The sequence below is a fragment of the Hippocampus bargibanti genome, linkage group LG09 (genome assembly GCF_051943395.1).
Source record: "Hippocampus bargibanti isolate YZ-2025 linkage group LG09, ASM5194339v1, whole genome shotgun sequence".
Lineage (NCBI taxonomy): Eukaryota > Metazoa > Chordata > Actinopteri > Syngnathiformes > Syngnathidae > Hippocampus > Hippocampus bargibanti.
The window spans coordinates 10,114,691-10,125,000 of record NC_142742.1 but is presented as its reverse complement, the minus strand read 5'-3'; the positions used below and the strand labels follow the sequence as shown (position 1 = coordinate 10,125,000).

Here is a 10,310-nt window from a genome sequence, read left to right as displayed (position 1 = left end):
CATGATCCAGTTCTCATGACTGTCATGTGCAAGTGGGAAGAAACAAATGACATTGACTTAGAAAAAAAAGAAGGTCAGTTTTTTTGGACACCATTGAGTATGTTGGAAATTCTGGTGGATCTTGCAATTTTTCTACATGTCTCTTCTTCTACATCTTGTATTTTTTTCTTTTTTTTCCTTTAGAAAAACAAATGTTGCCTGTTGTATTTGACCCAATTTAACAGCTGACTGGCCTTTTCCATAGTGGTAAAGACTTTACAATATGTCATCAAAAAACATTATAAACTATATTGCCGATGACAGTTTAACTTTACCATTATGTGTTCTATGATCAATTCACTTATCACTTATTTTGATTTATCTGAATAGCTTCAAATCTGACTCTGAATCAGTTTTTTTTGACTCATGATCTGAGATGAAAATATTGCGATTATTACATTTATTAATCAGGAAGAGAGTCATTAAACCTGCCTTGAACAATGGGAATATTTATTTTGGTGCTGTACCTGCCTGTGCTTTTTATAATCTGACTTTACCACGATGTAAAGATAGTTATTTAATTTCCGTTAATTTTAGATTCACTTTAGATTTACATTTGCGTTATTAATGTAATTATTTTATCCCAACCTGCATTATATCTCAAGTTTATTATCTTAAAAAAACAGGTTTCATCTAGATTTACACTTTCACCGTGTCTTTGCAATTTTCACACAATCGCTCTGAAAATTTAGGGGCATTGAACACGTTACATGATGCACACGAAGATTCTTTGAAGGCCGAAACTATGTAGACTTTTTTTTCTTTTTTGGAATGACCCGGAGCAAGTGCAAGTGCAAGTGCTGACTGTAATTTGCAAATATAAATAAGCAAAATCACGGAAGACCTCCCCCCTGCCCCCTATCACAGCAACTTTATGATGATGATGATAATAATAATAATAATAATAATAATAATAATAATAATAATAATAATAATAATAATAATAATAATAATAAATAATAATAATAATAATAATAATAATAGTAATAACAATACATTTAATGATAAGCGCCTTTCAAAACGTGTGTTTTCCTGACAGAAAAGAAAGCCAGACAAACTTCAAAAGAGTCAACTAATGCAGTGTACACTGAATAAACCGATATTGTTAATCTGACAGACATCTCCAATGATCTTGAACAATAATCGAAAAAGAACATGTCAGGAGTCATCTATAGCCACAATGACCTAATAATCTGCTGATTTCTCAGAAACGACTCCCAAACGAATGGCATCATAAAAAGTAGTCATGACTCATCAATTCTCCATTTCAATGATTGACTGCACAACATTTTTATATGCTGCTAACAGACACCTGACTGGACACACTGCAGGTCATATATGGAGCGAGGTATATAAAAGGAAGATCTGAGATCGGACAGTGCATCGCCCACTGGTGGTTACCCGCACACAGGCACACACATACACACACACACACACACAAACAGACATAAACTAACACGCGCACAAACCGACGACAACACCTACACAGGTAAGCAGCTAATACACAACCAATGCAAATACATTAAATGCTGTCAATCGTAGAATTGAAATGAACATAAGACGATTTGAAATCTTGATTTGAATTGATTTAGACGGAATTTGGGGAGCGTTTGGTACAAAATACTTTTTTTTTTTAATGAATGGATGGTATTCAATGCTATGAACCCGATACTGTTTCACGAGTCGACATGAATCGGGTTTGGAGCTAAAGCTAAACACGGAGGACCACACTTGTGTATATATATATATCAGAATCAGAATCAGAATACCTTTATTCGTCCCGCAATGGGGAAATTTGCAGTCCACAGCAGCAATTGAAGAGGGATGGGGTTGGGGTGGGAGTGAAAGGATAGAAAACAAGATATTCTAAGCATAACAAAATAAAAATGTCAACTGTATACTGTGCAAATGTAGATGTGCAAAAACCGTTCTATAAACAAGACTGTACATAGTGCAGAATCAAGAATGCATTTAGATATATTGCAACAACCCATATTTACAAGTGTCCAGTTTTTTTTTTTTTTTTTTTTTTGCCACATGTGATCATTGGGAATTGTGAAGCCTGACAGCAGTCGGTAGGAACGAGCGGCGGTACCTCTCCTTCTTGCAGCGCGGGTGTAATAGTCTCTGGCTAAAGGAGCTACCCAGAGCTGTCAGGATGGGCAGGAGGGGGTGGGAGGGGCTGTCCGTCATAGCTTTTAGTTTAGCTAGCGTCCGTCTGTTGCCCACCTCCTCTAGAGAGTCCAGCGAGCAGCCCACGACAGAACTGGCCCGCTTGACAAAGCGCTCCAGTCTTTTTCTGTCCCGGGTGGTGATGCTGCCTGACCAGCAGACAATGCCATAGTGGATGGCTGATGCCACCACAGAGTCATAGAAAGTCTTTAGGAGTGACCCCTGAACTCCAAAAGACCTCAGTTTCCTGAGGAGGAAGAGGCGACTCTGTCCCTTTTTGATTAGGGCATCCGTGTTTGTTGTCCAGTCCAGTTTATTGTTGAGAGTAACACCCAGGTACTTGTAGGAGGTCACCCTCTCAATGTCCGAACCCTGGATGTTCAACGGTGCAGGTGAGGATTGTTTCCTGCAGAAGTCCACCACCAGCTCCTTGGTTTTCCCGGTGTTGATCTGGAGGTGATTCTGCTGGCACCAGTCCACAAAGTCCTTTGTCAGTCCCCTGTACTCCCTATCGTCTCCCTCTGTAATGAGGCCGACAATAGCTGAGTCGTCAGAGAACTTCTGAAGGTGGCAGGTTGGGGTGTTGTAATTGAAGTCCGAGGTGTAGAGGGTGAAGAGGAATGGAGCCAGGACTGTTCCCTGCGGCGCTCCGGTGCTGCAGAGAAGCCTGCCCGACTCACAGTTCTTTACTCTCACGTACTGTGGCCTGTTTGTGAGGTAATCTGTAATCCAGGATGTGAGGTGATGGTCGACTCCGGCATGCCGCAGCTTGTCCCCCAGTAGACTTGGCTGGATGGTGTTGAAGGCACTGGAGAAATCGAAGAATGTGATCCTCACCGTGCTCCCAGCATTCTCCAGGTGCAGCAACGCCGTATGGAGGAGGTAGATGATGGCATCCTCCACACCGATGCTGGGCTGGTAGGCAAACTGTAGCGGGTCCAGCGATGAGCTTGCCAGCGGTCGCAGGTGGGCGAGGACGAGTCTCTCCAGCGTCTTCATCAGGTGAGACGTCAGCGCCACCGGTCTGTAGCTGTTGAGCTCTTTGGGGCTGGCAATCTTGGGCACTGGGACCAGGCATGACGTTTTCCACAGCTGTGGAACTCTGCCCAGCTTCAGGCTCAGGTTGAACAAGTGCTGGACAATGACACACAGCTGGTCGGAGCAGGTCTTGAGGAGTCGGGAACTGATATCATCCGGACCTGCTGCCTTCCTCACCTGCATCCTCCTCAGTTGGTTCCTCACCTGCGCAGTTGTGACAGACAGGCAGGAACCAGGAGGCAGAGTGGCGGCTGAGGGTGTGGCAACGGTTGGGAGGGCAGATGTTGGTTGCGGAAAGCTGGTCGTGAGAGGGGTCAGGGAGGGTAAGGCCACAGTGAGAGTTGGTGCAGGTGCAGCTACAGGTGAAGTTGACGGTGGGCCGGGGGCGGCTGGCGTCTTGTCAAACCGATTGAAAAAGCGGTTGAGTTCATCTGCCCAGTCCTTGTCTTTTTCGTTCAATGTCACTGGGCTTTTGTGGCCTGAGATGTTTTTCCGGCCCTTCCAGACACCAGCGACATTGCTGGCTTGCAGCTGCTCCTCCATTTTCATCCTGTAGGCCTTCTTCCCCTCTCTGATCTTCCTCCTCAGTTGGATCTGCACGGCCTTCAGGTCCTCTCTGTTGCCCGACACAAAAGCCCTTTTCTTCTCCTTCAGGAGGACTTTTATGTCGGGATTAATCCATGGTTTGTTGTTGGCAAAACACCGCACAGTCCTGGTGGGTACGATGTTTTGTTCACAAAAGTTAATGTAGTCTGTGATGGTGTTGGTGAGTGAGTCAATGTCCTCCCCAATCTCAGTAAAGAGCTCCCACCTGGTTGAATCAAAACAGTCCCGCAGAGCTTCTTCAGCTTCTGTGGACCATCTTTTGATCGTGCGGGTCACAGCTGGTTGCCTCTGGACAAGGGGTTTGTACACAGGCTGGAGATAAACCATATTGTGGTCTGCTCTTCCGAGAGGGGGGAGGGGAGAGGGTTTGTATGCATCCTTGGCGTTTGAATCAAATAGGTCCAATATGTTATTGTCTCTGGTGTCACAAGTTACATACTGTGTGAATGTTGGGAGGGAGAATTTCAGGGAAATGTGATTGAAATATATATATATATATATATATATATATATATATATATATATATATATATATATATATATATATATATATATATATATATATTTCAATCACATTTCCCTGAAATATATATATATATATATATATATATATATATATATATATATATATATATATATATATATATATATATATATATATATATATATATATATATATATATATATATAGTTAGTTAGTTATAGTTATTTATATATACATAGTTATTTTTTAAAGAAAAAAAAGCGACTGGCTGGCAACCAATTCAGGGTGTTCCCCATCTAGCGCCTGAAGACGGTTGGGATAGGCTCCAGTACGCCCCACAACCCCGAGGATAAAGCGGTAAGGAAAATGGATGGATGGATTAAAAAAAAACATGCAGTTGCATGTTAAAATGGCGATGGTAACACAAAATGTGTTTTTACTCGAAAAAGTGTGGGACAGTATTGGTATTGGCAAGTACTCAAATATTTCTAGTTCCAAAAAGTGGTGTCAGAGCATTTGTAAAAAAAGTAGTGGCATTGATTTTTATCATTTTTATGATGTTAGGAGCTGAAATTTCAGTGGTGGAATGTTTTTAGAACAGGTGCGTGGTTTTTGGAGGCAACCTGATGCCTGCAACTCATTGACAGTTGAACTAACAAAACAGAAAAAAAACAAGGAAGCTGCAGCAGCTTGAAGAAAAAAAGAAAGAAACCTTTTCCATCTTGTTTTATTTTTTTCAATGATGGATAGGATGAAGCTGCTGTTTGCTGCTGCCTTTCTGGCTGTGGCCAGCTGTGCCAGCATCTCTCTGGAGGATCTGGAGTTCCACGCATGGAAGCTCAAATTTGGTGAGGCTCCAATTACTCTTTTTTATATATTTTCTATATTCTATATTCATCCTTGCCGTTTCTATATATTCTATTTTGCCCCAAATATCTCCTCAGGATGCGGGCGACCTGTGCTAAAATTGGCTAAATCCTGAGTTAAATATATTGATTTCAATTTAACAAATACAGTAAAGTCTCGTTATATCGATATTCAAGGGAGTCCGAAAAAATATCGATATAACCGGGACTATCGATATATCCGATCCTGCGCCGAACTGCATTAAACAAAAGCCGCCAAAAGAGGGCAGCCAAGCGCCACATAAGAAACGGAGCTGGCCATTAGCTCCCTTTTTTTTGGGTGAGAGATGTTCCCCCAATGTTGCCTCAAAATGGAACATATAATTCTTTAATGATTGTAAACATGTATGCTTTAATCTTCAGAACCACAGTGTATTTGAAACATATTCATAACTGGATGTGTAACAAGAAAGCATATTATCCGAATGTGAAGCCATTGTTTGGATTCACAAGCAATGCAAGACGTCTTGGCGTGAAATCATTTTTATTTGCATTTGAATAAAAAGTGACATCGGCTGTCCTTTAATACACAGTATGAAATGTTAATAATTTTCAAAATCATCGCGCTTCAGCAGACAAAACAAGAAACATTGTTGCAAAAAACGATTGCATTCATCTACAGTACAGTGGGCATGTACATAACACAACAGGGAAACTGCAACGCTTACATCTTACTGTATTATGTATACAATTTAAAAAAGTCATCAATCTTCTTCTACTTCCCATTTTTACCTTTTAACACAAACACTTCAATCTCGTCTGCTACACACGAGCTAGCGTCTGAAAATGAAAATGGCTCTGCTACACGGGTGCTGTGCACGTAACCAAGTCATCTGACCAAGTGGACCAATGGCGCGACTGATGGCGGCTCACGTAACAAGACACGTGACCAAGTTGACAAATGGCGCGACAGATATATCGATATAAACAACAAAAATGGCCGACGGGGGATGAAAAGGAGCACCGTAATAACCGGATTATCGTAATAACCGGGTATCGTACTAAACGGTACTAATTATACATAAAAAGACTAGAAATGTGCAAGGGAAATGAAAATAGTATCGTAATAAGCGGTACTATCGATATAACCGATATCGATATAACGAGACTTTAGTGTAATGTAAAATATTGATTTTGTAAACAACATCGAATCAATGGTACATTGATCCTGTGTAAACCCCACTCTGGCCATTATTTAAGTATGGAAATTATATATCTTTTTTAAAGCATAAATTGCCCAATAGAATAAAAACAGGAATTTAGTACCTGAACGTTTACATTTCCCGTTGAAAAAAAAAACAAGTATCGGGGTAACATTGTATCTTTTTCCCCTTAACTCATTCACTGCCAGACGTGCAAAATATGTCCACTCTTGTGCCAGGGTATTTGTCCGTTTCACTCAAATTTTAGGACACACAGAATATAGAGTTTTAGGACTACATAAACATTCAATGCAGCGTTTTAGGACAATGCAGTTTTAGGACTACATAAACATTCAATGCAGCGTAAGAAACCTTTGACTCTCTTCTTTCATCAGAAAAAAAAGTTTATTCCCAAATTATATGGGTCTGTTGTAACATGAGGTGCAAGTGGGGGCGGTTGTACAAAAGGCAAATCCTGCCTCCTCGTGGAAGGGGACAAAAACATTGCCAGAGTTCTGACCAGCGCTTTATCTGCAACGCCCTGCATGCAAAACCAAAACCCAAATACATTCGGGAATGGCAGTCAATGAGTTAAGTTGAAATCAGAACAAACCAACAGTTGAGCAGCCTCTCCAACTGCAATAGAAATGCCAAAAGACTGCTGAAAATGTTTTTCAAGGACACGACGAGATGAATCGTTTTCCTTTTCTGATTGACAGGGAAGTCCTACAGCTCTCCGTCAGAAGAGTCTGACCGCAAGAGCATCTGGCTGAGCAATCGAAGACTAGTGCTTGTTCACAACATCATGGCTGATCAGGGAATCAAATCCTACCGCCTTGGCATGACCTTCTTTGCCGATCTGGTGAGAAAAGCAACTTGCCATTTCAACTCCACAGTTGTCCTGACTAAATTCTTACAACTTAAACTGTAGAGATTGCTAAGAGGGTGTGTCCTGATTAGGAAAACAAGGAGTACAAGCAGTTGGTTTCCCGGGGATGTCTGCTGCACTTCAACGCTTCCATGCCACGAGGCGGTTCCACGTTCCTGCCATTGCCCCTTGGAGCTGACCTACCGCACACAGTGGACTGGAGAAACAAGGGCTACGTCACCAACATCAAGGATCAGAAGGAGTGTGGATCCTGTTGGGCCTTCAGCACAGTACGTGTGTGGCCTGCTGTATTCCCTCATGTCGCCTCATTGATGATTCAATGTCATCTTCAATGTTTCCCGCCTTGCTCAGACGGGCTCTTTGGAGGGCCAGACCTTCAGGAAGACAGGTAAGCTGGTGTCTCTGAGCGAGCAGCAGTTGGTGGACTGCTCCAGCGACTTTGGCAACATGGGCTGCATGGGAGGGCTCATGGACGACGCCTTCCAGTACATCCAGAAAAACGGGGGGATCGATACAGAGGAGTCCTATCCTTATGAGGCTCAGGTAAACGGAAATTTTCTTTTAGAGCAGTGGTCCTCCACCTTTTTAGCCCCCGGACCGGTTTAATGCCATGGATTTTATCGCTAGGCCTTCAGTAGTGCTATGTCTGAATCAATCCATATTGAAAAAGTGTGGTGTGATTTCCTACAAGACCACTAGAGGGTACTATTAGCCAGGAAATAACTGACCGACATTTCTTAACAATTTCCATTTTGTCTTGAAAAGTCCGTCTTGAAAATGGCTTTAACAGTAAATCTCCAACCAAATCCATTTCTTGTCCTCCTTCAGCCATTGTGGGTTGACAAAACTGCTATTAAATCAACGCCATATATTTGCCTATGCAGCTCACTATCGATACCGTGTGCTAGCTCTGGCCAGTATGCTATTGTCACTAGTGGGTTGTGATCAGAACAGTTTTCACAAACTATGATTGGGTCGTGACTACGTTGATCAGTGCCTTCAAGAAGGCATTGGTACCCCTTCTGGTTTCCTAACTCTAAATCTGATTGGTTAGGGCAACAACTTGATCGACACATATAATGTGACAGGCCCTGCAGAACTGATAATGAAGGCGTCTAGGTAGATTTCTGACCCCGGCAACAAATGATGGCTGAAATGTGATTGGTTAATTACAGTACTTAAATGCGAAAACACACATCTGGAAGCAGGGGAAAAGAGGGGAAAAGTCATGAAAGGAAACTGAAAGACAACTTTTAATTATTTCATAAGAATTCATGGACAAAATATAATTAATATCAGTCTGTGATTCAGATATTTTTAGGCCAGCAGAGGAGGCTTTGCAGGCCTTGATGGTCCGCCACTGAATTTCAAGGACCGGTCTTCAATATGATACGAGCTGGATGACAACTTCGGTATTTTTGAAACATAATCATAAACATGCATCATGTCCCGTGGAACGTCCTATCTGGGTGCAACGCAATCTGGTTACTACGGAGGTTTTAGATTCGATGATAAATACATTGGCTCTCATCAGTTTTGCGATGACTGTTCTTTTTATACACCGCCGATTGAGTCGGTGCACTTTGTGATGTGCCCAATCGTCATGTGTTCCTTCTCCAAAATAGAACGGAAAATGCCGCTACAACCCAGCCACCATTGGTGCCACATGCACAGGTTACGTTGATGTGAAATCTGGTGACGAAAGCGCCCTGAAGCAGGCGGTGGCTACAGTTGGACCTGTGTCTGTTGCCATTGACGCTTCGCATGAGTCCTTCCAGCTATACGAATCAGGTAACAATAAATAAAAAAAACTGAAAGACAGAAACTTCCAGCTGAGATTTTCTTTGCATTTGTTGCCAGGCATATATGATGAGCCAGAGTGCAGCAGCGCTGAGTTGGACCACGGAGTGCTGGCTGTAGGTTACGGCACTGACAATGGACGTGACTACTGGTTGGTCAAGAACAGGTAAAACTTTCTGACATTGTTATATTTTGGTTGAAAAGTTGAGTAAATGTTCAGTATGTACATCACAACAAAAAGAATGACGGCGGATACAAGTGCAGGTCTTCCACTTGGGTTGCTCGCGCCACAGGGACTAATTGGGACACTTATTTCATTTTTTTGAACTATTGACAAATTGCATCGCATTTCGATTCGGAACCAATGTGAACTCAGTTTGATGATTGTGACCCCGTTTGGCTGGCAAAAGCGGCACTGTTAATTAAGGACTGTTTTTTTCTCACAGCTGGGGTCTACAGTGGGGAGACAAAGGCTACATCATGATGAGCAGGAACAAACGCAACCAGTGTGGGATTGCTACATCAGCAAGTTACCCATTAGTGTGAACGGATTTGCGGGAAAACCAATTCCATTTTATTCACTCATGAGATATGTTTTTCATTAACTCTGCGGTGTTAAAATGGGTTAGAGCAAGTGGACGAGGAAAAAATAATGTCGACATTAAGCACTATTTGATTTGAGAAAAAGCTTCTATTTTTGTATTTTCTGACTTTTAAAAGGGAAATTGTAAGTAGATGCAATATAAGATCATTTAAAAAATAAAGACAAATGTGGTTCATGTGTGTTTTCGTATAAATCGATGACCAGATGACTCCATCATTTCCTCTCATGAAGTTGTGATATTTGTCAAAATGTCACTCTTTACATATATCAGGCAATGTTCAGACAAATGAGTACTGTAATAATAGAGGCCATCATGCTTGAAATATATTACTAATAAAAAAACAAACTAAAAACAAGACTGAAACAACTATTTCATCTTGCCTAATAATGAATGAGTATTGATTTTGCTATTGATTTATTGTGATTAACTCATTCACGAGTTTATTCGGGAATTGAAAGTATGACGTAGAGCGCCATTCCCAATTTTTTTGCGGGTTTTGTTATTTCCTGTTTGTTTATTTCGTGTTGTTTCTTGTTATTTCTTGTTCCTCACAAACTGTGGTTACCCTCAGTGGTCTTTTAACGTCAAAAGGAAAGAATAGGGAATGAAACCAACCTGAAACCAATTCTG

The 10,310-nt window shown here is 41.6% G+C and overlaps 1 protein-coding gene across 2 annotated transcripts in view; it reads left to right on the top strand.

Annotated features, from left to right (window-relative positions):
- The window catches only part of ctsl.1 (cathepsin L.1), a 113,513-nt gene extending 103,657 nt beyond the window's left edge, over nt 1–9,856 (top strand). The window contains exons 2-9 of one of the 2 annotated variants that reach the window (XM_089004549.1): nt 1,462–1,528; nt 5,090–5,187; nt 7,106–7,248; nt 7,347–7,544; nt 7,627–7,818; nt 8,901–9,066; nt 9,136–9,241; nt 9,522–9,856. In XM_089004549.1, the coding sequence (XP_088860675.1) occupies nt 5,091–5,187; nt 7,106–7,248; nt 7,347–7,544; nt 7,627–7,818; nt 8,901–9,066; nt 9,136–9,241; nt 9,522–9,621 (1,002 nt within the window). In that variant the 5' untranslated portion in view covers nt 1,462–1,528; nt 5,090 and the 3' untranslated portion in view covers nt 9,622–9,856. Of the gene's footprint in view, nt 1–1,372; nt 1,529–5,089; nt 5,188–7,105; nt 7,249–7,346; nt 7,545–7,626; nt 7,819–8,900; nt 9,067–9,135; nt 9,242–9,521 lie in introns of those variants that run through there. The other variant, XM_089004548.1, reaches the window with a different exon arrangement.
- Nucleotides 9,857–10,310: the final 454 nt, after the last annotated feature.